We start from the raw sequence: 20,449 nt of genomic DNA, 5'->3' as shown, positions 1-20,449 counted from the left end.
GGGCTGGCAGAGGTGGGGGGTCAGCCGGGGGCGAGCCTGCCCCTCCCTGAAGCCCCCTCCTCCAGGTGCCGCACGGCCCTGCAGAGTGGCTTACACGGGATGAGGCATAGATGGGGGCTTCCTGGCTGAGCCTGCAGAGGCGGGTGTGACCTGAGGGGCCACGTGCCTGGAACAGGAGACGGGGCTGGTGGGGGGCGAGGGCCTGCCGGCAGCCATGGATGCCACGTGGAGAGGCCCAGTCCCAGCCGGGGGCCGGGAGAGGTGTCACCTGTGTGTTTGGGGGGGCAGGAGGGGGTCACAGAGAGCGGGGAAAGCCCCAGACCCCAGGCCAGCAGAGGCGCGTGCTCCCCGCGTGCTGGGTGCCCGGCCTGCCTGTGCCCCGCTGTCCTGCGGTTCGGCTGAACTCAGGGGCCCGGGGTGCACCCTCCCTGAGCCGGGGGCCCTTCTCTCCCCCGGTCCTCCCCGTGTGCCCCACGACGCTCTGCCCGAGTGAGGACGTGGACCTCAGTCGCCCTGGGATGTGCGGGGCTGGCGACGGCTCAGCTGGAGCCCGGCCAGGGCCTACGCCCCTTGTGAAGACGCAAACTGCGAGCATAGCCAGAGGTTCCATTCTGGGGTGAGGGCCGGGGGTGTCCCCCCAGAGCTCCCTGTGGGGTACGACGCTGCTTCCTCTACATGCACACGGAGGGGAAAGAAGAGCCAGTGGGCAGGGGCCCCCACGCGTGACGAGCTCTGCCCGAGGAGCTGCGATCTGTGCCCTGAGCATCACTGGGAGGCGGGGGGGAGGGGGGCACAGGGATCACCGCTGGGCCAGCGGGCAGGGGGCAAGTGGGGGGTGCCCAGCCACACCAGGGCCTGGGGTGGGGGTCCCTCCGCCCGCCCCCACAATGGGTGGCTGTGCCCTCGGCTGCTTTGTGTTCTCTGTGACAGGGGACAGTTTGGGGGAGGCTCCAGCCTGCTCAGTTCTGGGACAGGGTCACGGCCCCGGGGGGGAGCGGTGATCAGGAGGGAGCAGTGGCTGCGTGGCCGCGCCCGGTGACCCACAGCCCTCTCCGCCTCGGTCACCGGGATGAGTGCTAGTTGATTGTGACCTCCTCAAAGTCATCCTGGCAAACCTCGGCCCGAGGACACGCGTGCATTTGTACATGTGTGTGCTCGGGGGTCCTGGCTGTCCCCTTGCTGCCTGGCTGCGTTCTCAGTGGGGGGCCTGCCGAGGTGACCTGGATCAGGCCGAGTCAGCTCCGTGTCCCCACGGGGGCTGCAGCAGGTGCATTTACGCCACAGGCATCAGCACAGGGTACGAGGTGGGGATTCGCGCAGAGCCGCTTGTACAGCATCTCCAGTGCCCCGCAGAGCACCGCCAGTGTGCCCCCAAAACGGGGCCCGTGGGCGCCGCGCGTCTCCCACTCTCCAGAGAGTGGACGGACGTGGGGCAGAGCGGGGACCGGGGCTTCCTCCCCCGGGACGCGCATCCAGCTCGAGGTGTCCCCCTGTGTCCCGGCCAGCGACCAGCACCCTGCACTCGGGCTCCCCGGGGGGCGGAGCTCCCGCTGGGTCCTCAGTGCCAGACTCGGGTCCCAGCTCTTCAGAAACACGGATCGAGAGTGAGTTTCTTCTCCTTTCGATACTAAAAATAATGGCAACAAATACTGGCTTCCTGAAGTCCAGCCCAGCTGGGAAGACTCCAGATGGTGAAACAGAATTTAAGATAAAAGAGCTGGGCCCCCCTCCCGCCCCCCAGGAAGCCCACGTCGTGCGGCCAGCCTGGGGTGCGGGGCCAGCGCACACGGCTGCGGCGCGGACTCATGAAGCAGAGGTTCTGCGTGAGGATGTGTTTCACCGCTGTTGACAAACCCGTCTTTGAAACTCGAGGCTTTAAGAAGGAGCACGGGCCCCGGGGAATTCGTGTCTATCCCCCGAAACCCTCTGCGGTGTGGATTTCCAGAGCGGTGCGTGCGTGCACACACCCCGTTCACACCCCCGCGTACACGCAGCATGCACGCTCAGACACAAACACAGGCACACGGGCAGAGCACGTGCACACACGTAGCTACGCACAGATGCACATGTGTTCACATGCACACACCCACAAACAGTACAAACGTGGGCATGCACCCACAGGACATGCGTGTAACCATCCACACGCACACCTGGGCTCGCATACAGGAGCCAGCCCCGTCCGTTGTGACAGTTTGTCTTTAGGGGGTGGCTCCTGCTCACCTGGCCCCCATCACGTTCTCCCGGAGATGGGTGTCACCTGTGTCATGTGCGGGTGGGTGCCCCCTGGCGTGCGGGTTGTGTGCACCCGCTGTATGTGTTCAGCGTGGTGCCATAGTGTGTACCTCGGGCACTGGCACACCATCATGTGTGCCCGGCGGGTATGTTCCGTGTCGATGGCACAGCTGCCACATGTGCCCATTACGTGTGTCACACATGCCTCTTTCACGTGCATGTCATGATCCTCCCCTGCATGCGGTGTGTGTGCCCAGTGTATGTGCCAGGTAGATGTCATGTGTGCCAGTGGTGTGCGTGTTCCCGTGCTCCCACAGCTGTTCCGTGCACCCCATCACGCGTGCACTACTGTGCACGGTGCGCGTGTGCCTAGCAGACCTGCCCTGCGTGCTCCCTGCACACAGGATCCACTGTGTGGGCACTGAATGCGCTGGCCGCTTCCAGATGCCGAGCCAGCCTGACCCCTGGGCTCAGGTGGCGCCAGCCAGACGCCTCTTGCGCGTCCTGCTGGCATCCGGGCTCCTGCCATGGGGCTCCTGCCGGCCGCTCACAGGCCACTCCGGGTGTTCGCTTCCTTTCTGTGCGCCAGGACCTGCACCCTCCACTCCGGACTCGTGACACCTGCTGTGCACTCACGCCTGCCCTCACCTCCTAGGTGGCCCAGACTTGGCTCGTTGGAAACCAGACACTTGTCAGCACTCCCGGCGCCCGCAGCAGGCTTCCGGCACATTCCCCCGCCAACCTCTAGCCCTCCGCCCGTGTCGCTGGGCCTAGCCTCGGCTCATCGCCCAGGTCTGCCCACTTCTGACGTCTCCTCTGTCCCTTCCCGCTGCTCTGGGTTACTGACGGCCGCGCGGCCTGCCTGGCCCCTCAGTAGTGCCCAGAAGTCCCTTCCTAGGACTCTCGCTGTGCTGTGGTCCCCTTCACGGCCAGAGACACAGGGCTCGCCCGGGCTGTCCAGCTGGGGGCCGAGAGCGCCTGCCCCGAGTGTCTCACCATCACGAGCCCTGCTGTGGCTCAGCCAGCGCGGCCTTCCTGGGCAGCGGCCGTCTCCCCGCCCATCCCATCCCGCTGACCCACCCATCTTCTCCCCTCGAATACGCTCTGCAGGAATACAGGTGACCGCTTGATTGGGTCCAGGAGGCTCTCTCTTTGGTGGCCTCTGGGATGGCGTGTCCGTCCTTGGATGGAGCCTCCCGAGGACACTGGGAGTCCGGTTGTAATTAAGGCATCGCGGTGTCGTTTTGGGCAGGACAGCCCTTCCTCAGTGGACAAGCCTGGCTCTTCTGTCCTGGCAGGTGTCCCTGCGGCTTCCATGGAAACCCCGCACTGTGCTGCCCAGGGCCAGGCCCTGCCTGTTTGTTGCATCAACTGTTCTTGTGGAAGTGGGGCCTGGGTCTCACGGTGTCATGAGAATGCGGGCCCAGCCACGTGGGAGCAGTGTGGGCACCTCGGTAGAGTCTGCACCAGCCCTTGCTCTGATCCTGGGTGAGTGTGAGGCACGCAGCTCTGGGGGGCTTGGGGCTCCCCTCCTGGTGTTCCTGAGGTAGACGCTGCCCTCCTGCCCCTGCCCCATCCTGGACCCAGGAAGAGGAGGAGCTACCCTCCCAGGGTGTCTGTAGGCCATCAAGGCGATGCCAGACTTGCCCGGTGTCCCGACCTGCAGCTCCACTCCCACACGGCCTCCTGTGCCCAAGGCCTCCCCAAGGGTGTGGCCGTCTGGGTCGGCATGCAGGCCCCAACACTGCTCCTGTCCACTCCCGAAGCCTGCCTGCTAGCTCCCTACCTGCTGCATTTACTGCGTCTTCCTCCCTCTGAGGATGCCACCCGGACTCTCCTCCACTGAGATGACTTCTCCCCATTAACCAAGGCCAGAGTCCCGCCCCAACCACTCCTACGGCCTTTGGTGGTTGGAAAGTGCACGTGCTCACACTATTTTAACAAATCCCTGCAGACGGCTATTGCACACACACACCCGTGGACGTGTACACCATTGTCTTATTCTCTTTAGCTACTGCAAACCTTTGCGTTATATGGATAGAACGCACGTCACGTTATCTTTGGGATAATACACTTTCTCAAGTCATAGAACACCACATGGCCTGTGTGTTAAAAAATTCAAGCAGCCAATTAAGTTTTGAAATGACAAGATTCTATGATTCTACCTCCCTGACCGTTTCCCCAGGAGCAAAACTGTGAAGAGTGTACTCTTTGCCCCTTCTGGCCCTTCCGCTGTAGCTGTAGTTTTTACTTACTTTTTTTTTTACCTGACCCTCTGATTTCGGGTGCCTGCTGACATGTTGCGTCTCATCGCCACGGGCTGGCACCTGCCCCCTGTGTTCCAAGCTGGGGAGGATGCACAAAGCCCACTCTCCACTTCCACTTTCCACCTAACTTCCTCTGTATAATTAAGAAAACACAAGAATTAAGAACTTCTAATTATCTTTCTACTATAAATAATTTTCTGAGCTTTATCTACACCTTGGTTTTAAACCTTGAAAATGAAAATATGGCAGTCATGGTATTACTCCACAGATTTTATGCATATGTCACATTTGTGGTGAGCTCGGTGGAGAAAGAGGGATTTATTGCAAAGGGTTTTAGCAGTGGAAGGAGATTCTTCCATGTGTGAGGGCCTCATGCATTTGTACGCATTTTCTTTAGTTTACTGTGGTTCTGAAGAGTCAGAGAGGCTATGTTTTCTTGATCCCATATTCCCACATCCCATTTCTGGATTCCTCTGGCTGCTGGCATGTCAGCTTTTTGTTTGGGGTCTGTCACGGGTTAAACTGAACTCTCAAATGCCCTTCAGTGGTTTGCCATGTGGACAGTTGAGCTGGGTATAAAATTCTGGAAGCCGTATCCTTTCCCGTCAGGACTTAAAAAGCCTGCTCCCATTGCTCCCAGAAGCTGGTTTTGCTAAATGGAAAGTCATTATTGGTTGTTGGTGTTCTGTTTCTTCTGACCGATTTTGAGGTTTTCTTGCATTTCTTGGGTCTGGGCCTGCCCGGTGGATCTGCTCAGAATATGGGGCCCCTAGTATTGGATGATGGGTGTTCACTTCACATATGTGACTTTTCCTGCTCTCTGTTCCCTTTGTTTTTCTCCTTTAGAATGCCTAGTGAGTGAAAGGTTGGCAGCCAGGCTATACCTCGTGTGTGTCTCGACTTTCACCTACCTTCTCGGGGTGCTTTCCACTTGCTCTCTGTTCTGGGACATGCCTTTGCCGGTTTTTTTGCACCCCGGTTTTCAGTAATGCCCAAGCCCCTGAGCTTAAAGGTGGTTAGCACATTCATTTCCTGACTTTTTTTGCTCTCTCAGTTTCCTTTACTTCAGAGTAGCCTGAATGATGCTACTTAGAATGATTATTATGATTTCTCTCTTCCTCGAATCATTTCTGATCTCAGCCACCTCATTTCAGGTGTAGACTATCAGCATCCTGAGTCTTCCTTCCTGTTCATGCCACTGCCTTTCTGCAGCTACCTGGTGGTCCTGCCTGCCAGGTCCTCCCTGTCTAGGAATAAAGGCTGAGGTGTGTGCAGTGACTGGTCAGTGTGGGTCACCATGGTCTTGTGAAGCCCAGCAGGCTTCTTGCTTGACTGGGAGAATCTGGGTTGGGGGGTATTTCCCAGTCCTGTTTGTGCAATCTGGGGAAGCCAGTGGGACCCTTCTCAGTGCAACATAGAAACATATAAAGTACCAAGAAAACCAATTATATCAAAACGAGTTTTATCAAATGTTGGAAAGTTGATTTTGATAGAGTAATATGTTTGCTTTATTAAAACATTATGTAAGAACGTCTGGCAGTGGGACAACTGTAATTTGAAGTCAAGGTGAACAGAAACAGTATTTTGCAATATTTGCAACAGCTGTAATGTGATATGAAGATTCCTAGGATTTCTGTCAGTGGCGGAATCACAGTTATATCTACACTATTGTGTTTACTGCCTCTGTGCCCACTCGAAGGTAATGCCGATCGTAAGCCAGAGACATACCACACAGGATGCAGACTTTCTCCAACCAGGGTCTTACGCCTCCAGCATCTGGGGACCTCTCCGGGCTGGGGCCACCTTTCTCTTTGGACAGCATTCCCCTCTCTCAAGCCTGAGCTAAATTTGTCTGACACCAGCTGTGTGTGGCGGTGTCAGACACCCCCTTCCAGCGAGTGTCCACTTTGTGAGCACGTGCCCACGTGCCTTGGACGCGCTGCTTCCTCCTTTGGCAACACAGGCCAGTAGGGGAGGACCTGGGCATGCTTCTGGTGGCTCCAGCTTCAGGCCCTGTCCTGCAGCATCATTCCTGAATTTCTCACCCTTTCTGGCCTCCAGATTGTCCTCATTCTTGACTCTCAACACCATTACAGTTTTATCAATTTTGAAAACGTCTTTCTGGTGAGAACTGGAAGTCTCTGTCCAAGGTCTGCCTTGATGCTTACCCTGGCCTTTTGAACAGACTTCCCAGTGGCACTGGGGCCTCCATCATGTGCACTATTGACCCACTCTTGTGGGCGCCAGCCACAGGGTCCCTCGATCTTCCCGTTACTGCCTCTAGGGGTACAAGCAATGCTACACACATTTACTGGTAGAAGTACTTGGTGCCCAGAGGAGGAGGTGCTTTGGCCCCCACAGCAGGACTCATAGGTCCTCCTAACCTACCTGTTGCAAATAAATGCCCACGTGCTTCTCTTTATGAACTTCCTTTTCTTTAATTCTCTTTACAGAAAGATTCTCCAAATGGTTAGTTTTTAAAGTTCCCCTGGTGAATTTAAAGTATTTTTCAATTTTCCAAATTTCAAATAATATGCACCTAATTGGGAACATGGGATGTCAGTGGTGGGCTTTGTTTCCCGATTGATGTTTCTCTGGGGTCTTGGGTGTGCGAACAGAATAAGCGCCCCGGTGACCCTTAAGCCTTCTGAAGCGGACAGCTCTGCTCCGCGTGAGGAATGACGGCAGTGACCTTGGTGGAGGTCAGACTGTGCACACGAGGCAGGACGGTTCCCCCAGTGATTGCCACAGGTAGGGTATTACTGGAAAGTGTCTAGGGGGTGAAGGCAGGGGAGCAGGACAGGAAACGGGGCTCCGAGAAGGGGCTGCAGAACGCCAGCCCTCTCTGAGGTCCCGAGTCGCTGGCTGGGGCGAGACTGGGGCCACTTCTCTGGGTGAGGGTTGGGACTGGCACCCTCATCTCACAACGCTTCCCAGGAGGGCAGGGGCCTTGGGGACTGATGTCCCCAGAGGCGTGGGAGGGACTCTCAGGTGGCCTCCCCTCTGATCAGGGGCTGGTACCCGAGGATCATGGGAAGCAGGCAGTGGCGAACGGGGCGCTAGTCCTGGCCTGCCCTTCTTTGTTGGATTTGGTGCCTGCGTCCATGTGTCTGCGGATTTCAGGTTCCCCAAACACACAGTGGGGGCCTGGACCTACCTGACCTCTGGGAGCCCCTTCCAGGTCTGCCGGCTTTCCCTTCCTGGTACATAGATGTCTGGGCAGGAAGGAGCCGCCTTCCTGCCAGCCCTACCTTATCCTCACAAAGCCCCTCATGCCCTGGGGAGGGGGAGGTGTCCTTGCCGCCCACCTGTCTGGAGCAAGGCAAAGGCACAGGTTGGTGCAGAGCCTCCGGCCCTCTTCCACATGCCAGCTCTTTGCTGGGCCTTTGAATTCAATTCAGCCAAAACTGCCCGGAGGCCTACCTACTACAGCAGCCTCGGTGCCGGGCAGCCACCCTCAGCAGGACACGGGTGCTCCTGGGCCCGGGCACCGCAGGCGAGGCCAGTGGCCAGAAGGAAGAGCGCCCCTGCCTAGACCGGACCAGGCAGGCAGGGAGGTGCCCCCGTTGCCTCCAGATTGTCGTGGACATCTGGGCATTTGCTGTGCGCCCTCACCTCCCCGGCCCCGGCCCCGGACTTGGTGTGCGTGTGTCCCCCGGCAGAGGTGCCGCGGGTCAGCGGAGGGCAGGAGGGCCGCCGCGAGGCCTGGGCCGGGCGCTCCCCACCGCTGGGGCTGCGCGGAGGGGGCTGGGCGCGCTGGAGGCGGCCGCCCGCCGCGGAGGCTCTGCAGTGAGGCCCCTGCGCACCTAGGTGGAGCCCGACCCGCGGTTTTGGGCTGGACAGGCCCCGCCTGACCCGCGGGCGCGCCAGGCGGGGGCGCTGCAGGGCGGCGGGGGTCCCCCGGGTCCCCTGCGCGGCCCAGTGCGCATCGGCGGCTCCGCGGACCGGGCGGAGCGCAGACGGCGGCGGGCGCGGGCCGGACTCCGGCTGGGGCGAGCGGAGCAGCGGGCGGCCGGGCGGGCCCCACCTGTCGGCACCGCCGCCGGCCCTGCTCGCGGCCTCGCCTCGGGCCTCGTCCGACCGCAGCGGGCGCGCGGCGCGGGGGGCGCGGGGGCGCGGGGCGCGGGGCGCGGGGAGGCCGGCTCCGTCCGGGGCCGCGCGGGCCGCGCAAGTTGGACCTGGGCGGGCTCGGCCGGGCCCCGGCGGCGGCGATGCTGCGGCGGCCCCGCGCCCTGCGCGCAGCCCCGGCCCCGAGCCCGGCTCTCCGCGGCGGCGGCGCGGCCCCCTGAGCCCCGGCCGGAGCGAGCGCGGCGGCGGGGGCGGCGGGGGCGGCGGGGGCGGCGGCGGAGGAAGGCGGCGGAAGGCGGAGGAAGGCGGCGGAGGGCCGAGCGCGCAGGACCCCGTGCGCCGGCCGTTGCGCAATCGGCGGCCCGCCGTCCGGGCCCTGCGGGCGGCGCGGCTCCGGGGGCGGCGGCGGGGCTGATTCATGGGGCCGCGGCGGCCGCCCCCCCGCGCCCGGGCCCCCGGCGCCCCGCAGCCCGCGATGCTGGCCGAGTGGCCGGAGCGGCGGCCGCCGCGGCCCGAGACTTCCCGCTAACCCCCGCCCCCCGCCCCCCGCCTCCCCGCGCCCCCCGCCCCCCGCCCCCCCTGCCCGCGGGACGCGCATCGCCGCCCGGAGCGGCGCCTCCAGTCGCGGCGGCGGCGGCGGGCGGGGGGCGCGGGCGGGCGGCGGGGCGGCTGCACCCGGCGGGGCGCGGATGCGGCGCCTGCACCTTCGCAGCGCGGCTTCGGGGGCTCCGGGGGCTCCGGGGGCGCCGGCCGGGCGCGCACTGCGCGATGCAGCTCCCGAAGGCGCTCTGGGCGCTCGCGGGGGCCGCGCTCTGCTGCTTCCTCGTCCTGCTCCTCCACGCGCAGTTCCTCAAAGAAGGTAATTGTCCCCGCGCCCTGCCCTGGCCGCCGGGCCCCCAGCACGATCCGCCGGCGCCGCTGCGCCCCGAGCGGCGGGGGGCCCCTCCCCGGGAGCTGGGGCGCGCGGGCTCCGGGCCCGGCCGAGGCTGCCCCGCGCCCCCGCCCGCTCCCCGCGCCGCCCGCCGGCTCCCCGCGGCCCTCGGTAGATGGCACCCGCGCTCCACGCTGGCGGCCGGCCGGGCGCGGGGCTGGGCTGGGCTCCCCGAGCCGGGCGCGAGGCCTGCGCGCCGCCGGCCGCTCCCCACTGTGCCCGCGGGGCCGGGCCGGGGACCTGCGGGCCGGGGTGCGCGCGCGGCCCTCCCCGGCCGCCCGGGTCCCGGTCCTGCGACGTGCTCAGGCGCGCGGGGTGGCGGCCCCGGAAGGCTGCGCGGTTCTTCTTGGGGACAGGGGAGCCTCTCTCCCCGGATGCCGGCGCGGTCGGGTGGGCACCCCTGCAAACTTCCCGGCCCGGGAGCAGGGCTCTCCTGGAGCTCCGTCCTGCCGCAGCCTGGGCTCAGCCTGGGGGCACAGCCGACCCCGGCTGCACCCACTGCCCCCGCGGCTGTCGGGTGCCCTTGCCCTCAGGCACCTTGCCACCCACCCGTGCTGCCCCGCGCTCCCCCTGGCCGGCAGGGAAGGCGAAGCATAGGAGGGAGCTGGTGTGGCTGGGAAATGCCGGCGGATCCTCATTAGCTCCGGGTTCCTACAAAGGAAGGATTTGCAACATTCAGCTGCTTCCCTGCCTAATTAATGAGCTGCTGCTGGCTTCCCAGGGAAGCAGGTAGGTGTGGGAGGCCAGCCCCAGGCCGGGTGACCTCCCCACAGCGGCCCCGTGTCCGTTCCTCTCCCTTGGGTTTGGGTCCAGGCCCCAAGGGGAGAGGTGGCCGTCCCAGGGGTTTGCTGCAGGCCTGCCCTGCCCTGCAGGGGCCTGATGCATCGCCCCCCGAGGGTGGAGGCCAGCTCCCCCCAACACTGGCTACCTGACCTGCATCAGAAGTGGGTGGTTCTGCTTTGGGCTGGTCCGGCTGGGCTGGCACGACTCCAGAGGGCCGTTCTCAGCTGTGTCCTCACCCAGAGGATCCGAGGACCCACCAGGTGGCCAGAGGGTCCCCTGGGCAGCTGAGCCTTGTTCAGATGTTATGCCCTTTACTTTTCTTTCCCTTTTTTTGGGTGGGGAAGGGATTCGTTTTGGAGAGGGAACGCGTGCTAAAGTTTCACTGCGTCTCTCCAAGGTCGCAAGTGCCCGTCTGTGTGGGGAGTTTGTGTGATGGAGGGAATCGTCCCTGGTTCTGAAGCTGTGACTTAGTAAGCGACTGAAGCCACTGGCTGCTCTGATGGCGTGTGGCTGAACGATTCCCTCCCGTGTGCCCCACGGGAGCTGACCGGTCCCCGTCCCTTCGGAGGACGGTGCCATCCTCCTGAGACCTCGAGCCTTAAGGACGGTTTCTTTTGGTCTAGGGGCAAGAGCTTCTATCCCTGGGTTCGAAGATGCTGCGTGCAGGGCAGGTCAATGTTTGAGCAAATCACCGGGCTCAGGAGTGAAGTATTTTTGAGGGCCGGTTATTGAGAGTCCTTTGCAGAAGATCTCGGCGTTTACTTTGAAGCAGACACATACGTGTCAATGTTCTAGAAAGCGGTGTAAGAATGGGGGCCGGGCAGGACACGGGGCCGTGGAGCAGGTGCGAGCTCCGATGCCACCGAATCCTTTAGCCAGACGGGAAGTCCAGTGTTTGCCTGCGCAGCACCACCCAGGGGTCCTGGAAGTCCCGTTAGTCGGCCTGGAAACGGTGGTTCTCGCGGCCTGGGGGTGGCCCAGCAGCATCCCTGTCTTTTGACCTGCCCCTTTCGTCCCCTTGTCGGGGCCCACCCTCGTTGCACGGGAGACGCAAGCTGCAGGCGCCGGGCCGCTTTGCTCCGGGAGCGTGCTGGTCAGCAGGAGGGAGGTGGCGAGGCGGCCGGCAGGCAGCTGGGGCTCGTCGTCCGCAGATGAGCGGGAAAGAGTTGTTTCAATAGCCATTTCCATGAATCTGGTGTTTCAGGGATGAAGAATGGGGGACGCGGGGAGCCGTTTGTCCACACTTCGCCTTTTGTGCAGACATGCAGGTCACCCTGTGGCTGGTCGGTCCCCCTCTGGCCAGTCCGCCTCCCACTGTTTGGGAAGATGAATAGGGCTGTGACTGGGGAGGGATGTGCATTGTGATTCCCTAATTGCAGCCCTGGCTGGCCCAGCCTTTGTAGGAGCAAGCGGGCCTGGCTCGGGCAGCTGGAGAGAGCCCCTGGCCGTGGCCATGGCCGTGGCCGTGGCCGGGGCGTGGGAGGCCGGGGCGTGCCGGGGCCCCGACAGCACCTTCCCAGCTCGCTCCTCGGGACACCTGGACCCTGCCCTGGGATGCAGGAGGCCCCGTGTTCAGCTCCTGAACGCAGCGTGCAAATAAATGTACGTTTGGGGATCCTAGGACCTGGTTCAAAACACAGCCGCGTACTTAAGGGGCCGGGCGCCTCTGGGATGGCAAGCCAGGCCCAGGGTGGAGGAGGGCCGCCGCTGCTTTCTCCCCTTCGCTCCGCGTGGTCTCAGGACGTGGGGGCAATGGAACCGCTGGAATTGGAGCTGTAGCTCCCACCTCCCTCTTCGAGGGACTTTAATAGATCTTTCTCCCATCTTTCATTCGCTTGACGGATTACGGCCCTGCCTGCAGATTAACGGCTTTTGTGTTGATGTGAAGATGAACAAAACCAGTAAGGAGCGGCAGGGAGATGTGAGCGCCGACCCCTCACTGGGCCCGGCCCCTTGGGCGCCGAGGTTTGGGTGCTTGGGGTCGCGCAGGAGACGAGGCAGGAGCAGGGCCAGGAAGTGCGAGTGGGAGGGAGACTCCGGGATTTGTGTCTGTAACACGGTCGGGAGGTAGAGGTCCGTGTCTGTAAGTCCTCCCGGCAGCAGGGGCGTGCGTGAGATGGGTGAGCCCCACGTCTGCAGCTGGGCACTCGCCGTGGCCCCCGGGGCCTGGACAGCCGCTCTGGGGCACACGCAGCGTGATTGAGTCAACACGACTCAACACTCACACGCAGGGTTAGCTGCTCGCTGTGAACCCAAGGCCGGGGTGGGGGGGGGGCATGCTTGACCCTGTCGAGTCCCTGGGCGGCCTCCCGTTAATGGATGTGGCTCTGTGCGCGGATCACTAATTGCTGTTCTGGTCACAAGAGTAGCCGCCAGCACGGAGCGTTCCCGTGTTTGTCACAGCCGGCAGCTAATTTTAAACAACAGAGAATTTAGGGCTAACGGCACCTTTTCGAATGTATGATTCCATCGGAAATATTGATTCAATCAAAAAAAAAAATGAAAACAAAAATCTTCCCGGTTAGAGCACGTGTGCTCCCCCGAGGTATGAGCAGGTTGGTGAGGGTGTGGTGGTCCTGGGAGCTCCAGGCTGGGCGCCGTGCCCTGTGCCTTTGGGGTGCCGCACACAGGTGTATGTGCACACGCACACGGGAGGTCCCAGCCCTGGGCTCTCCCAGTGGGCCCATGACCCCGACCCCACCGAGTCCTGGCGACTTCTCCCTGCATGGGGAGCACAGTCCTGGGGGGGCCCGGCAAGTGCGTGTGGCTGCGGGGGGGTGGGATCGAAAGGCTCAAAGAGTAACCGGCTCTTTTATCATTTACTATCATTCCTCGTGTGACAGAGAATCTAAATAAAACCCACACTCACCTTAATGGGAGGCTGGGCGCAGAGTGTCTGACAGCCGTGAAAGTTAACACCTAAAAGGACCGGAAATGGAGGTGACTTTTCAGACGTGATGTGGCTCAGTCCTGCTGTGGGCGGTGGGGGCAGCCTGCGGAGGCCCCTGGGGAGGTGGGCGCGCTGCCTGGGGCCCGCAGAGCCCGCGGCGTTGGGGTCACACACATGGGGGCGGGGGGGGACTGAGCTGATGCTGCCCCCCCGCAGCAGCCCCGGGAACAGGCCTCGGCCTCGCTTGGTGGGAGAGGCGCGCAGAGGGCAGCAGGACCCCTCCCGGGGCCGCACATCCACATTTGCGCCCGTGTATGGGGGGCAGGCCCCCAAACAGTGTGGGGACCCCAGGAGTGGAGAGGCTATGGGGCGGCCACAGCCCCTCCCTCGGCGGTTGTAACAAGGACTGATGAGTGACGTGGGGTTGGATGACTCGAAGGTTCCCCAGGCTTGTGTGTAACGCCCTTCGGTGCATGGAATCGGTGACGTGCATCATGAACCGGGTTTGAGGCACAGCTGCGGACGTGGGGGCCTAGCGCCTGGGTGGTGGCACCAGGACCCAGGCAGGGGCCGCCAGTCCTTCCTCTCCATCTCGTAGAGATAAGCGTACAAACACGTGTGACATGTGTGAAGGGAGTCCTGACATGGACATGCACGCAGGTGCGTCTGCCCCTGACGTGGGGCTGCTCCTCACACGCGTGTTCTAGCAAATGGATTCGGGGTGTGTTTTGGGTGGACATTAGTGACTCCCGTGGCTGCCCTGCCTGCTGCAGGGTGCCCAGCCTGCCCTCTGGGAGCTCTTCCTGCGTGGAGGCCAGACCCGTCCCTGGGCCCCCCCCCCACCCTGGGTGTGTGGCACAGCCTCAGCCCTGGTCACATGTACGCTCTCTCGCGCACACATTCGTGCACACACGGACGGATGTGCACACGGCCCCTGTACCTGCAGCCTCTCAGCCCGATGAGGGGCGTGGAAGGGGAGGCCTCTGCGTTTCCCTCCATTACGCCTGACATCGTGTATGGCCGAGCATCTCCAGAAGGTTCCACGCCTCGCGTGGCCACATTCCATCCTGTGGAAGGGGTGTTTTCAGAGTGAGGCCCAGCGAGGTCACAGAGGTCAGCAGGACAGGCACCACGTGTGTGCTCACGTTGCCCTTTTCTCTGCAAGGACCCACCCATCCCCTTGCACGCCTGCACACTTACTCCCCTCACACGTCCTGGATGCCTTCGTGCAGACCCGAGCCGTGGCTCACACACGCTTGTGCAGATGGCCTTTGGGATGCGGAAGTCAGACTGGCATGGTGCCAGGCGCGTCCCCGGCCGGCAGGATGGGAAGGCAGAGAAGCTGAAGCTTCGGGCGGCTACGCAGGGTCCTTGGCAGATGGGTCTCTAACCCCGTGCCGGGCGCCTGGCGGCTGTGCTCCTTCTGGGCTCGGTTCACCAACACGCGTGGGCAGACGACCCCCGGGTTACATCAGCCGGACGGGATGGTGCTCGGGGTGGTGGCGAGGGGCTCAGGGCTCAAGCCGAAGAGGATGCGGGATGCCAGCTGATCTGGTCGGTGCGCAGCCGCTCACAGCGTCCCTGCTGAGTGCACCCCACTCCCTGCCCGTCTGAGCTCCAGCCTACGCTCCCAGCTGCTCCCAGCCCGGGAGGCCTTCCCGGGGTCCTGGCTTCCAGGGCGGCCGGTGCGGGACGGCCAGGCTCCCCACCCTTCCAGGGGTGCTGATGGCCAGGCCACGGCGCGCCCTCCCCGGACAGATCGACAGGCCTCCAGGAAGGGCGTCCCCACGGGAAGGGAGCAGCAGGACCAGCAGACAGGGTCGGGGGGAAGGTGGCCGAGGGGGGCGGTAGGCCCGATCCACCTGCTTTTTCAGGAGTTTCCTTAGTTACCAAGTGCTCGGGGACCCTGGCGACGTCCCCCCGCAGATGCTGTTGAGAGAGGCGGCCCACGGCTGCGGGCAGGGAGGGAGGGTAACGGGTGTCATGGAGCTGGGCCTGGGCTGAGAGGGAGGCCCTTGCCGTGGACACACCCAGGTTCCCGACAGCGAGCCGGCAAGAAGCCCAGGGACAGGCCGTCCCCATGCTGGGGGGCGGGGGGCACCTCTCTGGACGGGGAGGTGGGGAGGAGGGTGAGCATCTCCCCCGGAAGTCCTGGCTGCACTGGATCGCTCTGCTTTCCCCCGTCCACACTGCCTGTGCGATTTGCTGCCCCGAGCCCAGGGAAGACGTCGGGCAAGGGTGCACAGATTGCTTTCCCGTCGTGGGGTGTCCTTGAGGCCACTGTGACCGTCTGCGCCTGCCACGCTCAGCTGTGTGACCTGACGGTGCCCACGGCCTGACGGTGCCCACGGCCACTCCCCGCTGATCCCCGAGGGCACGGGACCCTTTTGTCCAAACAGATTTGTGGGAAGTGGTGGTAGAGGTCCCCCCACGTGCCCTGCACCTCCTCCCCGCAGCCAAGAGGTCTGAGGACTCTGGCCCAGCCCACCGAGAGCTCCCCTGCAGCCCTGATGTCCTGTGTGTTGCACACTCGGGCCATCACCTGGGGAGCCCTGCGTGGGGCGTCGTGGTGGAGCTCTCGGCGAACTGACATGCATCCCTTGGGCGCCCTGCCTGGGCTACGTGGGCACGTGCGCAGGGGCATCCCAGGACCCACCTCCCGTGGGGCTGGCCAGAGCTGCCGTGGTCATGCAGTGTTGCGGGACCGGCCGCTGTGTCACCTGAGCAATGGTGTGTGCGGTTCCCCTGCACCTAGGGGCTCGTCGAGTCACTTTGCTCTTGTCTGCTTCTCCCTGAATGGCGGAGGTGGAGGCCGGCTGCAGGGGGAGGGCCGGGAGCGGGAGCAAAGGACATTCCCCCGGACTTGACTCTCAGGCCTGCGGTGCCAGACGGCCCCACGCCCATAGGGCTCATCCGTCCCGAAGCCCCCGAGTCGTGGCGGAAGGACGAGCACTGCTCCCTGGCTGGCGGATGCTGGGGCTGCCACCCCCCGCCCGCTTGCCCCAGGTGCACCCCGCCCCGTCCTCCTCTCTTCCTGTTCTGCACTTTTGGAAACAGACTGGGCTCTGCTGGGTCTCGAGCTCAGCGCCCCGCTCGTGGAGCTGCGTCAGCCCCCAGCTCACGGCCCCTCGGATCCGCAGAGGGGAGGCCCTCGCTCCCAGCTGGGCCTGGGCCGAGGCCCCGGGGACGCCGGCGCTGCGTGCGGGGGGGTTGCTTTCCCTTTCTGCGTGGGAAGGCCAAGGCGAGGTGTGCAGCGCCCCTGCAGGAAGAGGGCCCTGGCCGTCTGGGACAGGTGGTGTCATCCTCAAGGCCGTACGCCTGCCCTCTGGGGAGGCCATGGGGTTAGAGCTCCCTGGATGCCAGGGCCCCGGGCCGGGGCCTCAGTCTCCTGGTGACAACAGGACCTGCAGCTGGGTGTGCCCAGGGGGTCTCTCTGCCCTGCCCCGCCCCTGCCCTGCCTGCAGGTGCCCCCAGCTTGTGTGGGGCGGGTCCTAGTGAGTGTCCGTCCGGGGTGCTGCCCGAGGACCCTGCGGGAATACCTGTTCCCGCACTGTTCCTGTCCACACTCGCCCCTGTGGGTTCTAACCCACGTCTATTTAGAGGCTGTTCTTACTTTATTTATTTATTTATTTATTTATTTATTTATTGTTCTCACTTTAAAATGCACGTTCTTTGGCTTGGTGGGTCGAGCCTCTGACTCTCGATCTCAGCTCAGGTCAGGATCTCTGGGTCATGAGTTCGAGCCCCGTGTTGAGGCTTAAAAAAAAAAAAAAACAGGGTTTTTTTTTTTTTTTTTTTTTTCCGGAACACAGAAGGCAGGTTTTATTAACTCGTGACCTGTCTTCTCCAACTACCACGGCGATGAGCCAGGCCCTCTGGGTTGCTGCGCTACGAGCGGAGCCCAGGCCTGCATGTCAGTAGCTCTGCCCCGAGGACTTCAGGGGGTGTTCGGCGCTCTGACCCCAGGGGCAGCCACAGCACCCCTCTCCCAGGACTGTTGCCTCCATGACAGCCTTGATAGGCGTGCGCCGAGCACACACCCAGCGCCTGCTGTATGCCGGGCAAGGCTCTGTGCTAGGGAGCCAGTGGCCCCGGGGGGAGAGGTGGGGCCGGAGCTCAAGTGTGTGCACGTGTGAGAAATGCACATGTGGGGCCCCCCAAACGTGTGTGCCCAGAGTGTGTGGATGCAGCCGTGTTTGGAGATGGGGTCTTCGCAGAGGTCGTTTAGCTAAGGGTTTGGAGACAGGGTCACCCTGGATCATCCTGGGTGAGGGTCCACCCTAATCCCACAACAGGTGTCCTTAGGAGAGAAGAGCTGGGGGTGCAGGGGGGTGACACGGCCACCGGGAGCGGGAACAGGCAGGAAGGAGCCTCCGGAGGAAGAGGGGCCCTGCTCCCTGCACAGGGACCTCTGGCCTGCAGGCCCCCCAGAGAGTGGATTCCTGTTGCTTGAACCCCGTGTTTGTGGTGACGTGTTAGGGCAGGTGGTGGAGGGAGCACATGGCCGGGGAGTCACGTGCATGTGCCGGGGCTCGGGGGAGGGGGAGGCATGCTCTCGGGGGTGCAGGGGCTCGCCGTGCTCCTCCCCTCTGGCTCAGGCAGGGGGCCGGGATGGCACACGCGCGCACAGTGGCTTCTCTTCGGGGTGTTTGCACCCACGGAAGCGACGCCCTTGGAGCTGCAAGTCGGGGTGCACGCTGCCTCCCCAGGTCAGCCGTCGGGTGGAGCAGATGCTGCAAATCCAGCATCTCCCAGAGTGCGGCACGCGCCGCTGCCGGCCCACGGGCTGGCTTTATGCAGGACACGGGTCGGCGTTTTGCACATTTTGTACATTTTGCACGTGTGTGTGTTTTTACGGTTACCTTCTATTTGTGGTGGTGGTGCTGCATCCTGGTCACGGGAGACGCGGGCTGCCTTCAGGTGGGAACGTGGTCTTGGGCGTGGGGAAGGCGTGGAGAGGTACCTCGCAGGCGGGATGCGCATCTGCTGAGCACCCGCCGGGTGTGCAGGACCGGGCGCCGGTGGGCGGGGGTCAGGCTGCAGGCCCCGGGAGCTCCGGAAACTTCCGCAGGTGTAGGGGGCTGCGCTTGAGGAGCCCTGGTCGCTTCCTTGGGTGTCCAGGCTCGCCAGGGACCGAGAGGCTCTCCGCTGGGGGACCCGGGCTCCAGGGCGGACGTCAGAGGGGACGGTGGCTCTGACGGCACGGCACTAAGCACCGCACATGGGGCGCCCCAAGCACAGAAAGACACGTGGGGTCCCAACTGCGGAACGGAACCACGTTCTAGAGCAGGGTGTCAGCAGGGCTGTTCCTTCTGGGGCTCCTGATGCTCCCCGACCTCTCTCTGGGGAGGACCGCCCAGTCTGGGTACCCCTGGCTTGTGGCTGCCGTCTCTGAGTCTTTGGACTGGGCGCCTGCGTCCTCACCCCTCCCAAATGCCCCGCTCGTCTCTTGCAAGGACCCTCGTCCCTGGATTTAGGGCCACCCGGATTCAGCATGATCCCATCTCAAGAGGCTTCATCATATTCGCAAGGACACTTGCTCCATTGAGGCCACGTTCTGGGTTCTGGGTGGACCCCTCTTTGGGGGGCCGTTGTCTTACCGTGTTAGGGGTGGAAGCAGGTGTGCCCTGGCGTCTGGCCCCAACCCCATCACCCTGGGCCGGAGGCCCCGATCTGGGCGACCGTCGAGCTGCAGCTCAGCCCTGCTCCAGGCCAGTGCCCCCCCTTTGCGCCGGGGTTCTGCGGCCTGTGGGTGTGCAGGGGGTGGGGGTGGGAGGTGGGGCGGGCGGCCAGCGGCTCCTGCCCCTTGTGGACGCCGCGGCTCCACGCCCTTGTGGGTGTGTCTCCCCGGGCCGTGCGGGGGCTTCCACTCGGCGCCCTGGGGCCACCTTGGGAGCCAGCCTGCCCGGGACCGTTTGAAAACTAATCTATCTTTTTTTTAAAAGAAAATTGTGAAAACCAGTTTGACATTTGTGCCTGGCCTGCCCCAAAGCGTTTTTGATTCCAATTGGAATAGGCTTTTGCCAATTTGGCTGTTACCTGGTAAGTTATTAAGAACCTGTTTCTGGTGTTTCTTCTTTTATTCCTGGTTTTCCCTTAGCGCCCTAATTCCTGTTAGTTGAAGGGTACTTATTTTTTTTTTTTTCCCGTTAAGTGCGTGGTTTGGCAACAAAAGCGAAGTGCAGACATTGGTGTTTTGAGTTTTTCCTCCGTTGCTTCTGGGAGGGTGTGAACAGGGAGACCGTACCCCACTTTCCATGCAGAATCTTCTAGAATGGAAGGCAGGTCCTCCTGGGTGGGAGGCACTGTTCAAGCAGCAGCTCAGGGAGTGGGAGGGGGTCCCCAGGCCCGGTCCCTGGCTGTCCCCTGGGCTCCCGCTCCCGGGGGCTCTCATCGCGTGCCTCTGCCCCCCAGGCTGGCAGGCTGGCTGCAGCCTCCCCCCACCCCCGCCCCGCCCCGGTTGGCTCAGCACATTGTGGGAGGCCAAGGAAGTGTCTGGAAGGTTCTCTCCTCTTACAGGCTGGGGAGGGACACGGGAGGCCTGGGCCGGGCAGGGGTCCCGGTGAGTGAGGACGAGGGGCGCACTGTACCCCCGGGGGGGTCCGAGGCCGAGGTGATGGCCGTAGCCTGCAGGGGCTGTGCGGGGTGGAAGGAAACGGTGGGTGCCCCGGCCTGCTCGGTGGGGGGGCTGGGTCCCCCTGCGCGCCAGCCTGTGCTGTGTCCTGTAATGTCCTCAGAGGAGGCAGGTGAGCGGGTGAGGCTTGCTGAGGCCACGTGGCCCTGAGCCCCCGTGGGGGGGGGTGCATCTCCCAGTCCAGGGGCCTCCTGAGCTGCCGTGCACGGGCCCTGGGCCAACGCCCTCCCAGGGACCTGCCCTTCCTGCCCACCAGTCACTGAGCGCCCCCCTCCCCGTGGCCTCCCAGGCGCCGTCTCGGCTCTCCTCCCGGTCAGGTGACCTGGTGTGCCTTGTGCCTCAGTTTACCCCCGACGGGAAGCTGTGACAGCAGGTCCTCCAGGTGGAGGCGAGGGCGAGGGTGAGGTGAGTGCACGCACCCAGGAGGTCAGAGCCACGCGTGGAAGGTGCAGTCCTTGCATCCCGCCCGGCCCCGCCACCCTCCTGCCCGCCCGTCCTCCGACCCGCACTGGCCCCACCGCGGCCCGCCCTCCACCCGCCCCTTGGCTTCCTTGTTGTTCGTGCTGGGCCCTCCCTCGGGTACTGAGAAGCGATTCTTGGGGGGCTCTGGGCGGAGGGGCGCAGAGGGAGGAGCACGGTGTTGG

General features: G+C 63.4%; 1 protein-coding gene across 4 annotated transcripts in view; it reads left to right on the top strand.

Moving 5' to 3' along the window:
• Positions 1-20,449, top strand: part of TAFA5 (TAFA chemokine like family member 5) — a 154,734-nt gene that overhangs the window by 51,707 nt on the left and 82,578 nt on the right. The window contains exon 1 of one of the 4 annotated variants that reach the window (XM_072843497.1): positions 9,261-9,426. The exons of 2 other annotated variants lie outside the window; for them this stretch is intronic. In XM_072843497.1, coding sequence (XP_072699598.1) covers positions 9,336-9,426 — 91 coding nt within the window. In that variant the 5' untranslated portion in view covers positions 9,261-9,335. Of the gene's footprint in view, positions 1-9,260; positions 9,427-9,974; positions 10,228-20,449 lie in introns of those variants that run through there. One more of the 4 variants, XM_072843498.1, reaches the window with a different exon arrangement.

The sequence above is a fragment of the Canis lupus genome, chromosome 11, assembly GCF_048164855.1.
Source record: "Canis lupus baileyi chromosome 11, mCanLup2.hap1, whole genome shotgun sequence".
Lineage (NCBI taxonomy): Eukaryota > Metazoa > Chordata > Mammalia > Carnivora > Canidae > Canis > Canis lupus.
This window is presented reverse-complemented; position numbering and strand designations above follow the sequence as displayed.